The following is a 23,526-nucleotide window of genomic DNA, read 5'->3' on the forward strand; positions in this document are numbered from 1 at the left end:
TCTGGAGAAGGAGGTCTTGCTCTTGGAGACGTGAAACCATCTTCTTCTTCTGAGAAGAAGACACTGAAGCCTCTGCTCATTATCTTCCAGACAAGAAGCTGAAGCTCAAAGGACTGAATCTTGGGCTCAGTATCATATCTTCTTACGTTTGTTTTCACCCCTCCCTTTGCCCCTTTTATCTCTCTGGCACGCGAGAGAGAGAAAGAGAGAAAGAGAGAGAGAGAGAGAGAGAGAGAGAGAGAGAGAGGGGCGGAGGATTAGCTACTCGAAGCCCAAAGGAGTAAGCAGAGGAGGGGTTTTATCTCAGAGATCTTTCACGCTTGTCCTTTTTTCCTGATTTTTGTTATTTTTCATTTTATTTTTTCTGTGACGATTTGCCCTTTTTCCTTCTTTTTTTTTTCTAATTACAATAAAATTTTAATATTTATCATAATTATAAATACTTTTTATTATTTATTATATCTTTAGATCCATTAGATAGGTACTGTTACAATTTTGGTCTTATACATTACAAACTCAACACTTTTTTATCCCACAAAAAGAAAAAATGTCCAATTTTGATCCCAACCCCACCTAAATGGTTAAGTGAGGATGGAAAACCACTTTTAAAAAGTCAAAAGTGGTTTTTTATGACTTTAAAACTACTAGGCTTTTTGGACGAAATTATTTCCGACTTGTCTCAATGTTCATGCATTTCACTATAAAATGGCAATTTTTCCCACTAAATTTTGCAAAAAAATATGTTGCATAGTTATAATAGATAAAAAAAAAGTCTCTGCAAAAACATAAACTACACAATTATGATAGATAGAATCTTTTTATTATGAATGAAATATTAAATTATGTAAAGTTGGCAAGGGGAAAAACAGGGCTAAATTTGCATAATTTAATATTTTGTTCATAATAATATTTTTTTATCTATCATAAGTGTGGAGCTTATTTTTTTACAAAATTATTTCTTTCATCTATTATAACTATGTAGCTTAATTTTTTGCAAAATTTAGTGGAAAAAAACTTCATTTTATCGTGAGATGTATGAAAATTGCGATAAATCGAATAATAACTCCCTCCAAAAAAGTCCAATAGTTTTCAAACTATAAAAAACCACTTTTGACCTCTCAAAAGTCATCTCTCATTTAATGGTTTTAATGGGGTTGGGATCAAAAGTGCAACAATTTTTGTTTTAGTAAGACCAAAAGTCTTGAGCCCGTGATGTGTCAAAATTGCAACACCTATTTGATGGGACCAAAGGTATAATTTTTCCCAAATACCTTATTCAATATTACTATTACGATAAATTTGTTAAACAAATGTTAATAATAATAAAAAATTTATATTTTTTAATAATAAAAAATAATTTTTAAAATAAATTACAACAGAACTCATCATACCCCTTTTTTCAAAATGAAAATTTAGAAGTGCACTTTTGGCGCCCAGGAAAAATTGGGGGAACATAATAATGCTTTGCTGTATATACTAGAGCACATATAGATCTGTAGAGGGTACAAGTCATAAGTATTGATTAAATCAGTGTGTAATTGTCTGTCTATTTATTTAAAACAATAATACTTTATTTCTTTTATTATCTTGTTTATAATTAATTTATATTGATTCAAAATTACTTACTAAATTATGAGTTTATTTGCGAATCTATAAGTACGGAGATTAAATTTATTATTTCACAATCGTGATTATTGAAAGTGAATTATCATTAAAATTTCATAGCTAGGAATCGACACAGTTTGGTAAACTGACCAAACTGTATTAAAATTGGAATTTTGACTTGTACTGAATATCGAATCAAAGTTCAATTTGATATTCTATACAAGTTTTTTTTTCATAATTTTGATTTCAATTTTGGTTATCGTTTAGCTTAATCCAATATATATATATAATACTTAGTTTATAATTTGGGAAATTTTAATTCATTTTTAACACTTTTACATATATATTTTTAATTTCAATTATTTATTGAATCAAATCGAGAAATTTGATTTTGTATTCAGTAGGCCAATTTGACATACCAAATTTTAAATTCGATTCGATACAATAATATTGATGAACACCCTTATCATAATTTAATCTAATTAATTATTATAGTTGCCTTAGTTCCTTTAGTCAATTATTTATATCTATATTTATTTATATAGAATAGAGTGAATTATAACGAATTCTCTTGAAATTTATCATAATTGTAATTATTTTCTTATTATATGAATATATAAATATTTTGTTGGGATTAGCAATCGTCCCAGCAAATACTCTTTTATTGTGATCTCTCACGAATGGATATTTATTAGACGATCATCAATTATAAAAAGTATTTATAATTTATTAAATAAAAAAAAATTATAATTATGACAAACTTTATAAGAGTCCATTGTAATTGACCCTATAAAAATATGATATTTTGCCAATAATTCTTTGATAAATATGCACTCAACACCCACTTGGTGACTGCTATAATTAAAAAAAAAATTATAGCATAATGAACTACATAAAGACAAAATTATTTCAAATAAATGTGTATAGTTTCATTAATCATATAATCGTACTAACAACAATGATGGAATATCATTATTTTCAAATTATTGATTATTATAATATATATAAAAAATATATTAAAATAAATAATAGATTGACAGTTGACACATAAAACTAAAAAGTACATATATATGAAATAAAAGTTCTCACTTGACATACTCATTTCAGTTCAAATAAAAAGGACATGTTTTCACACAGCCTTCTATAAAGTACTATGTTTTATGAATTTATAATTAAAATAACTTACAATGGACTGCAGTAAAATTTATCATTATTATAAAATAATTATTTATTATATAAAAAATTACAAATATTTTTATAAAATTCGATCGTATGCCAAATACCCATATGTAATGGATTGTCAACAGATGATATTTGTTAGACGACTTAATTTTTCAAATAATAAAAAGAAAAGATATTTTATAATAAATTTAAAAAAAAAAGCTCATTGCAATTTACCTTTATAATTACTTGACCATATATTCACTTTTCATGAAATGAAAGAAACTTAACACAAACTTTTTGTTCGAATCAAATCCGGATGCGTCATATTAAGAGGGTGTTTGCAAGTGCCGAATAGAATCATTTATCAGTTTATTATTATTAAAATTAAGCTAAAGTGTTTTGTGTTACAACTTCTGCTTTGGACTACTTAAATTAAATTGATTTAAGGGAATAGATATAAGTAATTTACTCCTGACCAACTTTTTCTATAATTTATAGCCGCCACAAATTAGGGTAATTGTTCTAATTAAAAATATTCACTAATTACATTACGAGTGTAGTATATTATTTATATAATTTTTTTTAATTTAATCAAACTCGATTTAAGTTTAAATTTTCAGAAAGAGTCCGAATCGTGAATAATTTTTTCTTCCTTTTTTTACTAATCACTTATAATTATACTTTAATTTCAGTCATTAACATTATACAAATGATGTGTCAATTACGATGCTATAATAATTTTTTTAATTAATCAATAAATTAATATTATACATAGGTAAACATTCCTTCTTGAATTGCTTGCGGTGAATTCGAAGGGCCACGGAAATTCTTTTTTGTGAGAAAAAAACGATAATTATATAAATTATATTAATATTTCAATAATTAAATAATATATTTAATTAAGTTAATTTATTTATATAATATAAAATTATGAAATAATAAACCACAATAAGTTTGAAGGGGAAGGGGATTTACACACTGCTCAAGTAAAAGAAGCGGATACGTATCCCGACCACCCGGCTGCAATCATACCTACTACTACTAATATACGAAATTGGGACTCATAGGCTCGTATTATTCACTTGTACGAGAGGATCGTCGATGGGAAGAATTGACGGACAGATGTGGAGAGTGAGGTCGACGCGATGATGTGTGGAGAGTGGAAGCTGGGTTTAAACGTTGACTAGCTGGAGTGAGGGTTTGTCTTAAATGGGGGTTTGGTCTTCTGAGGCGAAATCGAGAGATGTTTGGGGGTTTGGGGCTTTTGAGGGGAGAGAGAGAGAGAGACTCAAGTACACAAAAGCTGATTACTGTAATTACTATAAACATGGGTCTTCACGCCTACCGTTTCATTTGCTTTGCTGCTGGCCCGCAGGTTTTCGTTCATGTGTGTGTTTTTAAACGAAAAATATATAAATAATTATTCAATTTATTCGGATTGAAAAACAATTTAAATACATTAATAAATCAAATAAACAAGCATATTCAAAACGAAACACAAAAATAACAAATAATTATAATAATAGAAATACACATGATTTAAGTCGAGCTCCTCAGCGACATCGAGATGATCTGACAATGACTTGTCTATGACCTGTTGATGATCTAAAGAATGGATCGGAATGGGTATTTCAAATATATACATGTGATATCGCATATGTTATTAATTGAAATTTTAGAAAAAAAATAAATTAAATTACTCGACGTTAAATTAAAATCAATCGATAAAATTTCGTCTGAACTTGTTATACTTTCGTCTGAACTCGATTTGTTAAACTTAACAAATCAAACTTGAATTTTTTTTTTTGTTTGATAAATTCGTGAGCTCGACTTGAACTTGATTCAATTACTCGGGCTTGCATCATGTTTAATTCAATTAACATTCATTTGAGCTCTACTAGATCAACAATTAGATACAAATTAAAAAATAATTTTTAATATTCAATAATAATTCAAATAAATTTAAATAATAATATGTTTGGCTCGATCCAAATAATTTACCGTCCAAGTTGTAATGCTTGATTTTAGTACAAGCCCAGACAACTAGATCTGGGATTACATTTCATTGGCCCAATATATTGAACAGCTTGGATGTCATTCCTATGGAAGGGCCCATTAAAATATTACCATTCCTTTAGGGCTTCAACATAGGTATTTAAATTTTTTTAATAAAAAAATAATTTAATATTGTATTTTATATATATATAAATATAAAATATAAATAAATCAATAATTTAACATTAAACTAAATAAAAACAAAAAAATAAAATATTATTATGAAAGTGAAGAAATAATCTTGATTTGACTAATGGAAGAAAGCCTCATCGACCAAACATAAATATTATAGGATTGGAATTTGTCAAAACTGAAACCTAACAATTCTAAGTTGTGCTTAATTATATTTGTACTACCATTCATGGCTCAATTTTTATTCAAATTATGTAAGGTTAAAAATCAACTTTTAATTTGTTGAGAATCTTAGTAATGAAAGCAAATAATTAATTATAACATTTTATATTAAGGGGGCTGTTTCTAACATTTTCCTCAGAGCGTTCCTTTTTTTTTTTGGCTTCAAAAAAAATAATTTTTAAGTATTTGAAAAATTAATTTCATATTTCAAAACTCTAGAAAAAAAATTAATTTTGAACAAAAAATTATGAGCACGTAAAGTGATGCTTTAGGTGCTTCTAACTGTTTTAATTTATGCACGTGTTTGTACGACGTGAGCTTCTCTTTGATCGATCCGACTTCTAACCATCGATAGAGTTTTAGCTCTAATGTCATTTATTATAGTCCCAAATTCATTTTTCTCTTGAATTTAGTACATTTCCTTGGGTCGCTTTTAACTTTCCTCTCATATTTGGGCATTGACTATGTTGCCATGAACCTAATTACGTACGCAAAACAAAAGGGAATAATTATATTTACATCCTTTAGTTATTGTGCTTTTATATAAACTATCTATGCCTTTTAAAAAATTATCGAATCGACACCACCCCTGGAAATCTTGACAATCCCAGAGTGCTCTTGTTGATTCGGCCAAGTTTTTAATTTAATTTTTAATAATAGAAATGCCCTCAGGGGTGTTTTGTAATTACCAAAAAAAATAGAGGAGGTGTCGAAGTAATATGGGAATGAATAATATGAACTCGTATATTTTTTTTATTATTTTTACTAATTTTAATTTTAATTTAAATTATTTTATTAACTTTTTTTAATTGAATCTGTATATAAATTTTACACATTATAACAATTACAATATTAAATTATTTGATTAATATATTAATAAAAATTAGTTACTAGCTTATAAATTCAAATCAAAAAATTATCACACTTGTTTAAATAATGTTAAATTTTTAAAATTAAAAAAAAATAATTTTTTAAATTTTTATTACTAAATTTTATTAAAATTAATAAATTATACATATATGTATATATGTTTATACACTATAAATACATAAATGTAATTAGACATATTTAAATGTATATATTTATACATACATATTTTGATGGCCAACGATGGCCGAGGAGGGTGAAAGGCGTAGGCCGTAATGGAGCTGTGGGAACGAGGGTACAAGCAGGAGTTGAGGGGGACATGTAGATAAGATTGGGAAGAAGGAATAAATTAAAAAATAATAATTTAATAATTTAATTTTTTTTAATAAATCAATTATTTATTTTCTAATTCTAATATAACTTATATAAACTGCATAAATTATTTTGAATTATAATTTATTAATATTAATAAAATTTAATTATAAATAAAAAAGAGGATAAATAATTTTAAAAATTTCTAAAAATGTGAGAAATTTTTTATTTTAAATTTATAATTTAGTAATTAATTTTATTAATATATTAATTAAATAATTTAATATTAATTACTAAAAAGTGTAATTTTATATAGAGATTCAATTAAAAAATAAATAAAATAATTTAAATTCAAATTAAAAATTAGTATAAATAATAAAAATATATACACGGGTCCAAGGAATCTAGACAATTGTTCAAGATTTAGGCCGAACCGAATATAAATCTTGAATGTAGAACTGCAAAAAAAGGTGTTAGCATTCCGACGTCCAAATCAGTATTGGATAAAGCCAAAAAGTAAATAAATGCGATTGAAAATCGAGATATGGTGAATAAAATCGATAGCAAAATATCAATTGAAATTGACATAAAAATGCACCCTCATCAAAGGGCAACATTCTCAAAGTAGGAGAGGTGCTCCTGCGGATCCATGGTTCCGTCGTACTCTAGTAGGTTGGGCTCCTTTAGTTGAGTTGGGAGTTTGTCTGCCAGGATTTCTTCGCTGAAGGGGATGTCCTGTTGCTCCTCCGAGGGCACTCCCGCGATCTGGTACTGGATGTCTTAGAGGCCTTTCTACATGCATTCCAGACGTGTGAACCTCTGAGGAGGACATCCTATTGAGCTTGTGAGGGGGTCCCTGGCCTCTTACGACCGGCGGTGCAGGGGTAGGGCATACCCTTTCACCTTTTCCCTTAGGGACATCCACGTCTAATGGAGTTACTGCTCCGGCTAGGACTAGTATCGCCATTTGTTCCTGTATGGCCGCCGTGATCATCTGTTATATGGTCCCTAAGAATCTTGGGGAGAACTCCCACAACGAGATGTTTGAGGAGGTGTTGTGACGCAGAGGTTCAATCAGCGCTCCGCAGGTCTAGGGGGTCTTAGGATCATCGCCCACTGGCGGGGACCAGGGGTGTCCTAGCACAACCTTCAGAGCCTAGATGCTACTAGTTGTCTCCACGACCTTCTCTTTGTTCAATGTGTCACTAGGCGTTTTCATTGTTACTCACGTCTTTAACTCTGTGTTCCCACAAATAGCGTCAATGATGCGTTCAAAAAACATATGAATCCAATGGATCTGAACAATCGTTCAAGGCTTGGACCAATTTGAATGTAAATTCTGAAGGGGGGACCTGCAAAAAAGGTGTTAGCACTCTAACGCCCAAATTAGTATTGGATTTAAGATTGAACAAAATCAATAAGTAAATAAATGTGATAAGAAATCAAGATATGGTGAATAAATCAGTGAAAAGTGAAAAAACACGTGATAATGTACTTATAGAATGCTTATAGAATGTTTAGATAGTGAGAAAGGTTTCAGGAAGGTGTCCCCTTATAGAGGAGTAAATCTGTATTTATAGGGGGTGTCCCTGTCTATTGGGGGTCTATCCCCCACCTTAGATTATTGCGGAAGTTGGTTTGGGATAAAAGATAAATCATCCTTATCCCTAGTAGGATGTGCATTAGTAGGAGTCCTCTTCAGTCGGGGTACCCCTCATCTGCAATGGGTGCTAGTTGCTAGTGAGATCCTCCTAGGGTTAATATGGTCCAAGGGGGTTACTGATACCTGAGTTGATGAGGTGCCACGTAGGAGAGTGGACTACCACGTGTGTGGGCCTTTTAAGCTGAATGTTTTGGATGGCTATGATCATGGTCCGAGTCGGAGGATGTCCTTGGCCTCTTTTCTTTGCCAATTTGTTCTTTGAGGAACACCCACCAAAGCCGTATGCCAGGTCCTTTTGGGTTTTCTAGGATGTTATGGGCCTCTCATTTCTTTTTTCTTTTTTTTTGTCGCTTGGGCCTCTTTGGGGCCAGTTTATTTTTATGCACATCAAGAGTCATGTTATTTATCCCTATAAATATTACTTTAATACCGTTTTACCTTTTGGTAATTATGAAATACTCCAGAAGGTATTTTTGTCATTGAAAAATTAATTTTATGTTTGAGTGGGTCAACAAGGGCATTTTTTTATTTTAATGGCTGCCATGGGTGGTTTCTGTCATTTATAAAAAGGCAGCGGTAGTTTGTGTAGAAAAAATAATAGGTGAGGTGGGGTAAATGTAATTATCCCAAACAAAAAAGTCCTGGGGACAAATTTGCAATTTTTGAAATTTTGGTTGGTAATATGAGATTATTCCAAACCTTAAGGACTCAAATGTAATTATGTTTATGCCATGGGAGCTCGGATTTCTGCTATTAAACACTGCTACGACTCAGTACACAAGAACTGACCCAACGCCCTCTTTCACCGTAATCACAATGGAATCCACAGCAAACGGTTCGGCCCCCCCTACCGATGTGCCCACCGCCAAAACAGCTGCGGAAGATCTATCCTCAGCCCCCTCCGCTGCCGCCGTGTCACAGTGGACGTTCGCAATTTCACAGAGATTCCAGCACCTCTTGGACAAGTCGACGCCCTTCTTGCTCTACCGGTGGATCGCGTTCCTCTGCATCGCCTTCTTCTATGTGGTTCGGGTGTACATGGTCCAGGGATTCTACGTTGTATCATACGCCCTCGGCATCTACATACTTAACCTCCTCATAGGGTTTCTCTCGCCGCAGGTGGACCCGGAATTCTCGGATAGCCCGACACTTCCTGTTCGGAGATCCGACGAGTTCCGCCCCTTCGTCCGCCGCCTCCCGGAGTTTAAATTCTGGTTCGTTGGTTTTTTTAATTGTTACCAGAAATTAGGGATTAAGGGCGTCATTACTTAAAATCAATCGAACACTTAATGTATGTCGAAGAGTAATCCTCTCCGGTTGAATTTGAATGCATAGAAGAACAGTGTACTGTATCATAAAATCATGGAGTTTGGGGGGTTTTACCACTATTTTTAGGTAAGAGTATAGTTTGAGATAAGTGCTCACATTTCAAATGAATTGACTTGAGATTCTTTGCCATCCGAAATGACTATTGACGGGAGGTTTTGTGCAATATTGGCTCTTTGTGGTTGCTGTTGCATGTTAATATTGCAAGACTAGAAGAAGAGTATCCTTTTATATTCTAACCTGCCCTCAACCTTCATCTTCTTTTGAGATAGATGGCCTTGGATCGTCAAAATGCGAAGTAAAGTTTCCAGATGAATACATTATAAGGTTTGGTGGAGGCTGAATTGATTAATTATTTTTGGTTGTCTTGTGCACTCTGCCTTTTACAAATTGCTTAACAGATTGGACAGTAGAATTTACAACTGTAGAATTTCAAGATTGTGATTGTGACTTTTAAGTTAGTAATTGGAGAATTAGTGTTTCTCCACGGAACATTTACAACTGTAGAATTTCAAGATTGTTTGTATTGTTTGATTGAATTTATTTTTTCAATTTTAAGCAATACTCTGATAAAAAATTTGACCTCGTGATAGTATTTGCAACTTACTTAGCAGATATTACCCGACTAATTCTTTTTATTTGCACTTAGCTACTATATGTGGCCAATGGACAAAATCTTGTAATGGCTTCTAAATATTTTGCCAAGATGTTATATCACATGAGATGATGATTGGTATGCTGAAAAAAACAGGGCATATATATTTGAGTGGATCTGTCGTATGCAAGTGGGGTTGCCTTTATCTAAAAAGGATCAAGTGGGTCAAGTTGCTTCTTGATTTTGAGGGTGCAGCATCAACGAATAATCTACGACTAATTTTGTGTGTTTTGTTGTTATGGCACAGTTCAGTCAAATGATCAGATTGCCTTAACTCGGTTATTATGTTCACTTGAATAGTATTAAACAATACACCAAACCTCAAAAATTATGGTTTAGTGAGCTTTAGTCCTCATATTATTGGCCAGATTCCTTCATTGATGCATAGCTCAAGTGCTAAATTTATGTACTTCAAGAGTTTGGTCCTTTAATATTATATGGCCGCTTCATTGGAATTTCATTGCTGTCTTGCATCAAGGTACTCAATCACCAAAGCCTTCTGCATTGCCTTTGTGTTGACATTCTTCAACATATTTGATGTACCTGTTTATTGGCCGATTCTCCTTTTCTACTGGATTGTGCTGTGCATGCTGACGCTGAGGAGGCAGATACAGCATATGATCAAGTACAAATACGTTCCATTTTCCTTGGGGAAACAGGTAAATTTGGAATACACCTTATAGATCACTTATTGTTGCCTGCATTTTCCTCTATTACTTGAATCCTTTCCCTCAACATTAATATGGTACTCCATTCCTTTTCAGCGATATGATGGAAAGAGAGAACCTTCTGAGGAGAGCGATAGCTTGCTCCCATAGTCTGAAATTCACGGGTAAGTAAAACTCTTCTCCTTTGAAGTTGTATTTGGATCGATGGATTTGGTCATAAGGATTTCAAATCATTAATAACAAATCTATCAAACTTGCTTCGACAATCTATGGTAAAAGAATTTTCAAATCCTTGAACTTCCATTATGAACTATATTTTGTGGTTTTGTAAGCGATTTCAAATCTATTTAGTATAGAATCGATGGAAATACTTCCCCCAAACCCAATCCTACCATCCAAATTTTAACAGTAAATATGCTAAGTCTTTTAAATCTCTTCTGTTGCCTCAGCTTTGTCATTCTTTCATTTGGCTGCTTCGGCAAAACTTATGAGCTTGGAGCTTCTTTGTTTGGCTTCAGATATAGAGTATCCTTTGTGCTGAACGAAGAACATTTATGGCGGCCTGTGGATGACTTGAACCAAAGAACATTAGATACCGGCTAAAGTGTTGGGTTTGTATAATTATGGGATGTGTAAAGTTTTCATTTTCATATCATACTATTGCTGTTGTCCGGAGAAGTAGGTATTTCAATGACACCCAGACTTAGAAATTACCCATATATCTTTGTTCCAAGTCCAAGCATTGTCGCGGCTCATACACTTTAAATCATTTAACCCGTATGACGATGTTAAACTGAAGCTGGTAACAAACACAGCTAGCATCAGCCTTATGTTCTGAAAATTCAACTTATGAAATCTATGTTTACTGTCTAACGTCTGCTCAAATATAGACGCTTGATGTTAGAACTCACTAATAACTTATTAAAAGCTCTATTCCCATCGAAGCTCTAATAGAAAAATATTGAAAGGGGAAAATACTACCAAGTTGAATCCCTTCCCATTCAATAGTTGGGAATTCTTGATGGTATCGAGTTGAAACCTCTCTTCCCGAATATCGTAATTCAACGCCAAAAAATTTCCTGCTACTAACAGATACTATTAATCTCTACTTGGTGTTAAATAAGCAATCATAACCCTATCGATCTCTTCAAAATTTCATAAAATGGGCTTTCTAGAGACCTAAATGATCCGTCGTAGCAATTCATGCTAGGATCCTATAAGTCCAATATTGATTTTCTTATGTGTCAAATGGCCAAATACAAGTTAGTGACTGGGATTAGTTCGATGCAACCTGATAGTCTTCCAGACAAATAGTTCAACCCATGAACTATTTGTGTCTATGTATTAGTTCGATGTAAAGCTTGAGATAAGCGCTGTAACCAAAAAAAGAAAAAAAAGGGGAGAAAGGAAGAAAAGAAGAGAAAAGTTTCTGAGTGATTGTTAATCGAGTCAAATGTACCCAATTTTTAGGAGTTGGTATCAATTTATGCCGAGTTGCTCACATATAGTTCTTGGAACGCCATTTTCTAAACAAATCAGATACAATTCAAATTGATCTTGTATAAGATCCACTAGAAAACGAATGGCCTTAATTTTTTCAAATGATTTATATCGTCAAGTGTACATATTCCAAATTTTAGTTCAATTTAAATGATAAGTGATTGTCAATGTCTCGTGATAACAAAAATGTATTATTTTGGAATATATCAAAGTTCAGTACTCGACTCATACCAATCCGTCCTCTAATGAAAGGATTTCTTTTGTATTTCCTTAGATAAGGATTCAGAAATATCAAATCTCCACCTACACAATCAAATTGTGGATGAAGTTCCAAAATGACATTTTCTTTTCTCCTCATCACTCAGAAAACACAACAAAGAATTCAGGATAATAAACATGGTCTAGAGTTTTTCTTAAATTTGACCCATAACTGATGATAGAATTAGAATAGATATTTTTGTTTCCGACATGTTTGCCCATATCCTTATTTTTCTATCAATCTGTAATTCTTGATCTTCCTCTCCAATTTCATATTATGGTACTGGTGTAAACCAAAATTCCCTTATTGTTCTTATATATCTCTACTTGTTTTCCTAATTGATTCTGCGGATACAAATAATTGACAAAATATGGACGTGATTCATACACAATATCTACATTTCTTTCCTTTATCAAGGGTTCTACCAACTTATATCTTTCCTCAAATAATGGAATTCGATTTCATGAACTTTATACTTGGTGAAGTTCATTTGTCCGAAACTCATTCCCGGGAAAGCCTTGATGCGGACTAATTGTGATAATTATGTGATTTATTTGGCTCGTTTAAAGACAAAATTCTTGCTAAGTCTTACATTGGACCTTGAGCACTGTTAGCATGTAGAAGTTGGCAAAATTATTACTTGGATTGGTAGAACCGGTGAGAAGTGAGAACACTAGAAACGTTCATTTGCGTGAAGGAAGACCAGATCTCTACTACCTAGGCATTCATGTTTCTCATAAATATATGGTCCAAAAGAGGTTAATCCCCAAGTTCTGCAGACAAACCACACAGATACAAGATTCTTTTGCCAGAATATCAACAACATCAGCAGCATCCGAATGGATTAAAAGTGAAAGAAATGCTTAACAAATGCATTCAAATCAAACTGGTAGCTTCCAAGAGCAGCACGTGAAACTTGGAATATATGTACAAACATTAATCATCATCATCATCATCAATAAAACAGAATCCATCGACTGACCAGCAGAAACAAATAAAAACTACTGCTCCTGAACTGAATCTTGCAACTCGTGAAACAATAACTAAATGCTCCCTGTTTCACTCAGCTGCATAATAACCGGAGTCTGGGATTGACTTTGCCGGGTTTTCACTATTCTTGGTGGGATAAGAGGCCTCCATCACAATCCCACACTTACCAGATGGATTACCGACGACGTTCCTTTCCAGTCTCAAGTAGCCATCTTCACCCCACTCAGTCCCCCAAGAGTTCCTCACAATCCAGTAGTCCACTCCACCTTCCGTGCCATATCCGACGGCCACCACTCCATGGTCTAGTTGACTCCCACATTCACCGGTGAACACACCCTGATGAGATAAAACCACCAAATAAGTTCCGTCTCATATTGCTTAGACTTAGACATATACTAGAATTCAGTTCACTATGCAACAAACAGGTTATAGTTACCGATGAATAGAGCTGGAGGGCTCTCCCTGATGCTTCTATAGCAACGCTAACCGGCTGATGAGCAACGGCCTTCTGCAAGGCTCTTTCGTCGTGAGGCACGTCCTCAAAACCGTCTATACTTACGACCTTTGCGTTCTTCTGCAATGACACGATGAAAAGACAATCAACTCAAACGATTAGGTTTGTCTTTAGATTAAGGAATTGGAGTTTAAAGCTTTGCTTATAACTATACGAACCCGAGTGGGATCACATCTTCCATCGAGTCCCCTGTAAGGATAATCGGCTTCAGTGTCCATGCCACCGTTGGAGATGATGAACTGGAAGGCGTAGTCCATGAGGCCACCATTGCAGCCAGCATTTTCGGTTTTGTCACAGTCGACGAGTTCTTGCTCGGATAGAGTGATCATCTCCCCTGTAACAATCTGATTTATGCCTTCAACAGCAGCAACTGTTGAGAAAGCCCAGCAGCTTCCTGATTCATACACAGGAGAGGAAAATTAGGGGACCAAATTTTTATACTTCTCAATATACAAATCTTTTTTATGTTGCTTTCCTCAATCAAAAACCATCGAAAAGTTGTCATCACACTCAATATTGAGATACTTGTATTATTATTAACTCACCACAAGTCCCCTGATTCTTGATCGGAGCAACAGCGCCCCTTTCCCTCCAATCAACAGATTCCGGCAACTCATCGTCGCCGGCCCGGAAAGCGTACCTCCGGCTGGCATTCTTGGACTTGACAAACCGGCGCTTAGCATCGGTCCTCGTACCCAAATACACTGACCTGAACTCCTCATTAGTCAGGTCAGCAAACCGGTTCAGGCCCACCTTATACGTCCGGTTCCCCGAATTGTGTTCATCAACAAACTTGAGGTTGTCCTTAAAAATCTGAAACCTCCGGTCCTTCTCTCCAATTCCATTGTACGCTTTTCCATGCTTTGCCAGCCACCGCTCATAGAGCCCCTTCACTTGTTCTTCGCTCCGCGGGTTTGATGCTGCGTGTTTATTGTTGTAATCTAGGATGGAGAAGTCCGTTGCGTGTGCTGAGACGACGGCGGAGCTGATGATGAGAAGGGCGGCGATGAACGCAGGCATGGCTGAGTGAGGAGAGAGAAAATAGTAGTGTTAATTAGTGTTGCTTAGGGATGAAGAAGTGTTAGATGCCACGGGGTTTATATAGGCGTGGATGGGATGATGAAGTGGGCATTGGAACTTCGAGTCCATATGCATTAGTCATGTACTCCCCTTTTCCAAATTTTAATGAATAAATTAAATTAATATATATTTTTATTTTTAATATCGTCAGGCCATATTTACTCAGAGGTTGGAATAATGACTTAATAAATTAATAACAAATAAAATGAGGGACGAGCTAAATTATCCTGGCTTAATTATTTTTTATTATAAAAAAATATAAAAATAACATTTTTTTTAAACATATTCATATATTTGTGTCGAAATGTGGAGGGAGGGAAAATATATTTTTTAAAAAATAATGGTCGAGTCGTGGGTAGTATCCACGACTCAACCTTGTGTGTGCTATCCACGACCTCGAGTCGTGGACCTACTCCGCGGCTTACGATCTCGAGTTGTGGATCTACTCCGCGATTTGGATTTTTTTTTAAAAAATATATATTTAATAATATTAATAAAAAATACAATTACAAACCTAAATAGTAAATTAAGTAAATCATAATGTTTAATAATAGTATAGAATTTTTTGTACAAATATAAAAATACAAATATTGTGAACAACCATGCACTGCCATATTTGATCTTCTTAAAGAATCTCCTCTTTGTTTTATTACCTTTCACATGTTTGCGGTCAATCCATCTCATTCTGAATAAGTGATGTTTTGTTTCGACCAGGACGTGTAGAAATACGAATAGTAATGTCGTGAACTAACTCAAATTGCGAGACATCCAAATAATCGTCCGACTGCAAAAGTTTAAAAGATTTAGAATACGCATTTCTGTAAACCATCATATCATAATATAGAGTCCAGTTCTGCAACATCAATGAGCCAATACAAAATGTGGGTGAGGAAATAAGAAGACCTAGACTTCACCGCAACAGACGCAATTGTGGAACGAACTGACATTTTTAATATTTGTATTTTTTGTAATATTTTATAACATGTAATTATTCCAGTGTCCATGACTTGATATAAATATGTAATAGGTATTAAAAATATTATCTTTTATAATTTTTCTTTTTTTAATAATAAAAAAAGTAAATTAAATCAGATTATCATACTGAAAACATCCTGATAGAATTAAATTAATTTTTTATTAAAAAATGTATGTCAAACTTTGATTTTTCATGCTTGCCCTTACACCAAATATTATAATTCAAAATCCAAATATTAAGGGGACTACTCAAGGACCCTCCACCATAAACTACTACACACGACAAATTCAAACTACTCAAGTTAAAAAACAACTCCAAAACTCTCCATAGCAAAGTTTTGCAACTGTAAAGATTCCACGTCTTTCTTGACATTAAATTCTCTAAATCTTGATACTATATTTCAAGATAATTAACTCGTGATCTTTTACTACAAGTCTAAAGGAGATTTCACTTTCACCTACAAAAACAAGTTATCAACCCTCTTTGATCATAGTTCGAACAGAAGAATTAGAAAACAATAATCACCTTAAAAAAACTTGTAATTCTTTTAACTGAAATTTATAATAACGCCCATGTTTTTTTTGGTCGGGTAATTCTTGTTTACACACTTGAATTCGCGAAAACAAAATTTTATTATAAAAATGTAGCTAATAAATATTTTTTTATATCAGCAGACACATAAATATCACACAGTATGGCAGTATGAATCATATTATTTTGATATTAATATAATATAATATAATTGAAATGGGTTGATATTTTGACATCCCCATGCCTACCAGAAAAGGAAAGCAGTATTCCCCCATAACTAAGAAAGAACCTGGACTTGTTTTGGGGCTGATTTCGTAGTTGGACTCATGTTTCCAGAAAAAGTATATGTATGTAAGACCCCAAACCGCCCAAACGAACTTATATGATATCCGTTTCTCTGACCCATGGATGCAGTTGGTCTGCCCACAATCTAGGAGGCAACATTTATGGAGCCCCATCACGGACAAATAACAATTGGACACGTAGGATTTGCTTGTGGAATTTTATGATGTCTGTCTTCCTCCTCCATCTCGGGAAGAAGCTCCTCCGCCTCTGGTCTTTTGCATTGCATAGATGTAAGTGCCACCGCCTTCTCAGTTTGGATAATGAATTGGAATTGGTGTCATGATGATATTTATGACCACCGAAAGTTGCTGCCGCCTCATCTTCTTCCCAATCATTTTTTTTTGTTATATTACGATTTTCTTTCATAAAATTCGATATAATTATTTGAACGTGCAAATAAATAATTTATAAAAACATATTAATTTATACAAATATATTTTATCAAATTTTAAAATATATATAATTATAATTTAAAATTTTATAATAATATTTTAGACTATAATCATAAAAAATTGGATGGAATTAACTCATTGTTTCTCAAAGGATGTATCTGAAATCTACCTCTTGCTTGCTTATGTTACGTGATGCTATTCAAGTAAATTTCTGGAACATTATATATAATCAGGTAAATAAGTATTGGTATTAAAATTTTATTATTAATATCGTTTTGATATGCGAATGTTAAGAATTAACTGAATTGAATATTTGAACATTGGTACTGATATTGAATTAATATTTTTATGTATGTATGAGTAAAATGAAATTTCTTATCTGGATTTAAGCCACATATGACTTATCTTTATTTTTTAGCCAGTTGAAATTCACTTTATTTAACTATATTTTTACTATATTCGTTTCTCGATATTCATAAGAAACTAACTCGTATTTTAATAAATAACATATGCAGCAAAAATAATTCTGGATATGAAATACAACCAATCATTTTACAAAGCAAAACAAGTTCAAATTGTATGTCTGATTGCACAATTTTTTCCCTCAGACTAATAAATATTTCTGAATCTCTTCTTCTTGGTAATTTAAATATTTCTGAATCTGTTTTTGGTAAGTTAAATATTTCTGGATCAATGCTCAGAAAGCACGAGATCTCCCTGAGCAAAACTGGCCCTGAATTTTCTGCAGTATAGAAGCCTGTTTTCTCCACATTAACATCAGTCAATTGGCCAATCCAATGGCAGAAAAGTCTCTCTCCCGTGCAGTCGACAGTATTATAGTACCATTATTGATGGCCAACAACTGAAAACAGATGTATGATTTCTATTTCAAGAATTTATGTATATAAAAACTTGGGAGCTGGAATGTAAGAATGATACATGTTCTGCCAACCGCCAGAATGCTGATCACCAAAAATGAAGAAATTGAATAAGAAAAGCAATACTTTCACAGGAATTGAACATGAAAATTAGCTGGAAACAAAAATCGAGATGTATGTATCGACTCGACTGGCTATCGTATATGTAACACATGATGCCTTCCTGTATTCACCGAACAAGATCTTACTCGTCCCCGTCTTCATGTACTGATGTCGAAGGTTTGCTAATAGTCACGAATTCACAGAGTGGTATAATATCTCAAGTTCACTAGTTATCTGCAGAATGCCTTGTGGAGACATGCTCATCTATCACTTTTGCTGTGTGCTTCCTCTTGCTTCGGGAGCTGCGTTTTCTTCTCGACCCGCTTTTTGATGCGCGTTTGTCGGTAGTCTCCTGGATGCTGATCACCTTTTCGACAGAAGATGGGAGTTCGGGAGGAGCATCAGGCCATGGGGTGCGTTTTGCGGGGACCGTAATCTCTAGAGGAGGGTCGATTATCCATCTGCATGAGAAGACATAAATACTTGAATATTAAGAAGCAGTTCACACTGCAAATGAGAAGGTATCTCGATGAATTTATAAAACTTATTTTTAGAACCTTGACAAAACTCCTTCGTTTTTATTTATATTTTAATCACAAAATATTCATATTAAAATCTTATTAACCCATTATCCTATTTTATCCAAACATTTCAAAACCTTTTCTTAAAAAAAATTCAACATCTTATAAGCTTAAAAGATATTTTAAATAAGTTTATCTAAAGAATAAATATCCTCCAAATCACAAAATTAGTACATTGAAACAACTGATTTAAGTGGCATGCACCAGTACAACATGGACAGAATAGTATACAACAAATATTCTAAAGTTCGGACAGCTATTAATTTTTAGAACATATATTTAAAACTGCTACATGCACGGGAACAAACTAACGTGCATTTGCTACTTTCTTCCGCTATTTCGTTAGAGATCTCAACGGTCTTCCAGTCCAATTTATATTAGCTGTTGAGGAAATTGACAAGTGAAAGCCATCTCAAAAGCAAGCAAAGAGTTGCTAGTTCTTTTTCCTTTTTGCTCTCTTCGTTTTTTCTTTTTGTTGGGGGAGGTTGCACGTGTATATGGAGCAATATCGCCACATATACCACTGAAGGAAAAATAAAAATACAGAAGTTCCTAAAATATAGCATACAGTTGAAAGATGAACAGGATTTGTAAACTCTGAAGGAAGAATTAGGCAACCATATTAGGGGAATATGTTATAAATTCAGGAAGATGGTAAGCTAAAACTCAACCATATGGTAAGATGGTCCTGGTTGTGGATTAAGCGACTGACAGAAATCATATTTCAACAAACGATTAACATATATTCGGGAATGCCAAAATTGACTGGTCCAACGGGCAAGAGAGATCAGGCAGTGGAAGATTTTATCTTGTGGCAGGGGAGGAAGAAATCAGTTTCTCATTAGTGCACTTTAGAGGCCTGGGCATGTAATATACAATAATTCTTGATTCCTGAAGTCTTTAAATAGAGTTAATTACATGTAACTAAATAGAGATTTTCAGGTTGGAGCAGTTTACAATTGTGTCATGTTCTAAGGAACTGTATGTTCGTAGTACATATTGATTAATACCTTGAAAGGCAACATACAGATGGACTTTGCTAGACAGATTTGGCTTTATAAAGCTCAAAAATTAATTTAGCTATGACCCTAAAGTTGCTTAAAAGTTTGTAAAACTGCTCTGAGAATGGGTCAATAATCAGTATCGAGCTATGTTACTTTGGTGCCATCGTCCTCGTGACAATCATGTCCAACCAAAAGATGTATAGCAGTCAAAGTCAACACTATTCACGTACCAAATATCAATCTTCATGTGGACATCATGAACTATCTAAGAGCATGGAGTATTGCGTACCTCGGTTGTTAATTACCTTCTTTTGAAAGTCATAGCTATTCTAAAAATGTAACATGAATGAGCATTTCAATACTGGATCCTACTGTTACCAAACATCCGTGAATGTGGCTAAAAGTCACAACGTCGGATCTATGCTTGCTGTCATCTCAACTTCCCTTAGATCAGTATCTCCACCAAAACCTGTACCTGAGTCCAATTTCGGTTGGGTTTTCTTGTCCTATTATTGATATGAGCACAAACTAAGGAGTTTTGCCATCCTAACTGCAAATGACAAGTATAGCGAAAGCCGACCACCTTGCAGTTAGCTCCATTGAAAGGTTCAAATGGTGTACCTACATAACTTACAATATTACTAGTAGAGTCATCTGGAAATTTTATTTCCTAGATTTCAGGATCTGAACCCCCCCTTCCCCCCCACCCCCATATTTTGGTCATTCACTAGAGGTAATTCGTAATCAAAGAGATGCTTGATCAGCTTAACATCTGCAAACCTTCATTGCATCACATACACATGAACGGAAAAAATATTAGAACAACCTCACTAATTCAGTGTAGATCATCCCTCCAATTCAGAATTTAGATGAAGGAATTCCAGATATGAAACCAACATTGTAAATTCTATCAAATATAATCGCAAACTTAGCAAACAAGGGAAGGATTATAGATAGACACATCAAATATATGGTGAAAACTTTAAAGTTATAAAGAAACCATGAAACCTGCAGATTCTGGATGTAAATAGTAGAAAACTAACCTGGCAGGGAATTTGCTGTCTGCCCTTGCCTCAACACGCAGCCACCACAGCATAACTTTGCGCCCACAGCTACCAAGAGGCTCCACTACTGAAGCATCATTCAGAAAGGACAACGGGCTTTCTACATCCTCTCCATCCCTACCAACCTCTTCAAATTCCTTAACCCAACCCGGCTTGTCTGCATCTTCCCACACCAACCTGGAATTCAATACAAACCCAGCCCACTCCAGCTTCCTTGGCAGCACGACTGCCCTATCACCAATATATCTTGCACTCTTCTCCAGGAATAGCAATGAATCAAAAGTGTGCCATCCCACCAAATGGTTTGAGGAATTACAAGCCGGACCTTGGACCGGCAGTTGTGGATCTTTGTCATCTTTTTTACTATCATCTCTCTGAATCACCGGTAATTCTCCTTCTTCAGAACCTCCAGAGTGCGCAAGAATCCCAACTGAAACCGCACCTACCCATTTCACTTTCTGGATCTCATCAAACAACTCCAAAGCATGCATGTTACTATCATCCGCAAACATCACAATTCCATCTAACCTCTTCTCTCTAACTACTCTGCGCATTTCAAACACCTCAAAATGTAAACATTCCACACTGCTAACCATTACAGTAAGCACTTACTTTACAACCAATGCAAATTTCAAGAAGTTTAAAGATAAGTAGATGCGATCAACATCAAGATACCTTAAAGCATGGAGCCTCATCTTCGATTCCAACTTATGCCGATCCTCCCACAAAACTGGCATTTTCGTATCAAATCCAATGTGGATGGTTCTCAATCCTGATTTCGAGATGAGTGATGCTGTTTCATTGGTGTGGCCGCCAGCTTCCACAACAACCCAAATAACATCATAGGGCACATTCATCAGAGAATGCATCAGGCCTGTGAGATGCAGGGTCTGAAAAGTCCGTACATAAGTTGGCGTGACTGCGATCAGAGTTCTAGGGCCCTTAACCCCGTACTGAGACCTCTGCTCTAACTGAACCCTCTCGATTATCTTATGCGCCTTCATCACCTCCGCCGGATCCGGATGGGGCCACGGCCTTATCAGTATTCCGTGCCTCCCCACCACCACTCTACTCCCACCGCCAACGCCCGAGATATTCCTTTCCGGCGGCGACGTGGCGCCGGATATAGTGGTGGTAGAAGGGGAGGAAGCAGTAGAAAAGAGAAGGAAGAACACGATACGCGAAAATCGGAATCCGAGGACTAAGCTAATTAAGCAGCAGAGCCCGTGAAGAACCAGCCAAAAAATCGTCGTCGGCGACCTTATAGAGTCGTCAACGCCCGCATCTAGCGGTGACGACGCACCCCGGAAGCTGTTGCTCCGGCGGCCCTGCTGCTGCAACGCCGTTAGCTGCTTCATTCTGGGCTTTCCCCTTCCTCCTCCGCCAACAACCCAACAACTGCTACTAACTACCAAATGCAGCTCAGACAGAGAAAACGGTCGATGAAAATGGAGTGGGTTCAAAGAAACGGGGCACAATCGGTTGAAGTGGGGGAGTGGGTGGGGCGAAGGCGAGTTTAATTGACAAGATTTCTTCAACTTTACGATTCAACAGTTATAGCAAGCATACTGCCAGCTCCCATTTCCATTTCATCTGCTTCTTCTTTTTCCTACAATTCAATAATAGCCCGAAACAAATCGGTTCTCAAAATGGAAACTCCGGATTTCATTTTCCGGACATGGAAGGAAGATTGAAGAAGAAGATCTAGGGTGAGTGAGGTTGAGACGGGAGGGCAGTTTTGGGATTCTTGAAAGTGGGCTTAGGACTAATAGTGTAATAAACACTGGTTAATGAGGTTGGATTAAGGTAAGTGGGTAATGATGATGACCTTTGTTTTCATTGAATTTAGGTTAATGGTCAATGATCAGATGAGTTGAGACGTCAGATTTGGAAAGCACATGAGAACTTACTACGCTGGGATTTGATGCTTTCCTCAGTTTGCTTGTAAGATCATCAAGTTTATCAATCTTAAGCTTAGCTATTTCTGGCTGAAGCTTACTTGATTAGTCAAGGGTAACTTGGACAATGTATGAATAACCTCTATATATTATAAAGATATTCATCAATTTGTGTTAACAACAATATATATATACTCTATATATATTGTCTATACACTGACATAAAAAAATGTCCCTCCACACTCACAAACGACGGTTAATGATACCACCATACTAATTTTTTGTAAAATTAAGAATGTCATTCATGATAAAATAACTAACTTATTCAACATTTCAAAAGTTACATTATTGTGATTATTATTATTTTTTTCTTTCTTTTTATTAATACAGTGTATTGATTTAAATATTTTACTCTCATTTATAATATATTTTAAAGCGTGAAAGGTTATTTATCATATGTACGTAGGAACGACGTCGTCTAGTATAAAAATAAAAGACCTTTCACGCTCACAAACGGCAGTTAATGACACCGTTGCATCAATTTTTTATGAATCCAAAAATGCCTTTTAATCGATACAATAGTTAACTTATTTAACTTTTTAAATTTTATATTAATTTATTAAATTAGTTTTTTTTATGTTTCATATAATGCATTGATTTATATATTTTATTTTTATTTATAATATTTTTAATATAATATAAAATATATAAAAAAATTATTCATTATATATACATAAAAAAAA

The 23,526-nt window shown here is 34.4% G+C and overlaps 4 protein-coding genes across 5 annotated transcripts in view; 1 reads left to right on the top strand and 3 right to left on the bottom strand.

The window, feature by feature from the left end:
• Positions 1 to 279, bottom strand: part of LOC105176209 (cyclin-D3-3) — a gene marked incomplete in the record, with an annotated part of 1,935 nt that extends 1,656 nt beyond the window's left edge. Inside the window, 1 exon segment of the mRNA XM_011098939.2 lies at positions 1 to 279. Within this exon segment, the coding sequence (XP_011097241.1) occupies positions 1 to 40 (40 nt within the window).
• LOC105176210 (protein RER1A-like) lies at positions 8,791 to 11,534 on the top strand. Of its 2 annotated transcripts, none has more exons than XM_011098940.2 (4): positions 8,791 to 9,234; positions 10,480 to 10,660; positions 10,766 to 10,833; positions 11,188 to 11,463. In XM_011098940.2, exons 1-3 carry the CDS (start codon positions 8,837 to 8,839, stop codon positions 10,817 to 10,819), a joined length of 633 nt encoding a protein of 210 aa, XP_011097242.1. In that variant the 5' UTR covers positions 8,791 to 8,836; the 3' UTR covers positions 10,820 to 10,833; positions 11,188 to 11,463. The 2 variants fall into 2 exon arrangements, with proteins under 2 accessions (XP_011097242.1, XP_020554362.1); XM_020698703.1 differs by having other exon boundaries at positions 8,804 to 9,234; positions 11,119 to 11,534.
• On the bottom strand, positions 13,269 to 15,021 carry LOC105176212 (cysteine proteinase COT44). Its single transcript, XM_011098941.2, has 4 exons — positions 14,478 to 15,021; positions 14,091 to 14,326; positions 13,855 to 13,992; positions 13,269 to 13,754 (listed from the first exon to the last, which is right to left on the bottom strand). Exons 1-4 carry the CDS (start codon positions 14,950 to 14,952, stop codon positions 13,488 to 13,490), a joined length of 1,116 nt encoding a protein of 371 aa, XP_011097243.1. The 5' UTR covers positions 14,953 to 15,021; the 3' UTR covers positions 13,269 to 13,487.
• On the bottom strand, positions 18,241 to 22,826 carry LOC105176213 (probable beta-1,4-xylosyltransferase IRX14H). Its single transcript, XM_011098942.2, has 3 exons — positions 21,561 to 22,826; positions 20,865 to 21,431; positions 18,241 to 18,697 (listed from the first exon to the last, which is right to left on the bottom strand). The coding sequence occupies exons 1-3, from the start codon at positions 22,241 to 22,243 to the stop codon at positions 18,463 to 18,465; spliced, it is 1,485 nt and encodes a 494-aa protein (XP_011097244.1). The 5' UTR covers positions 22,244 to 22,826; the 3' UTR covers positions 18,241 to 18,462.

This window comes from Sesamum indicum, linkage group LG13 (assembly GCF_000512975.1).
Source record: "Sesamum indicum cultivar Zhongzhi No. 13 linkage group LG13, S_indicum_v1.0, whole genome shotgun sequence".
NCBI classification, from domain to species: Eukaryota; Viridiplantae; Streptophyta; class Magnoliopsida; order Lamiales; family Pedaliaceae; genus Sesamum; species Sesamum indicum.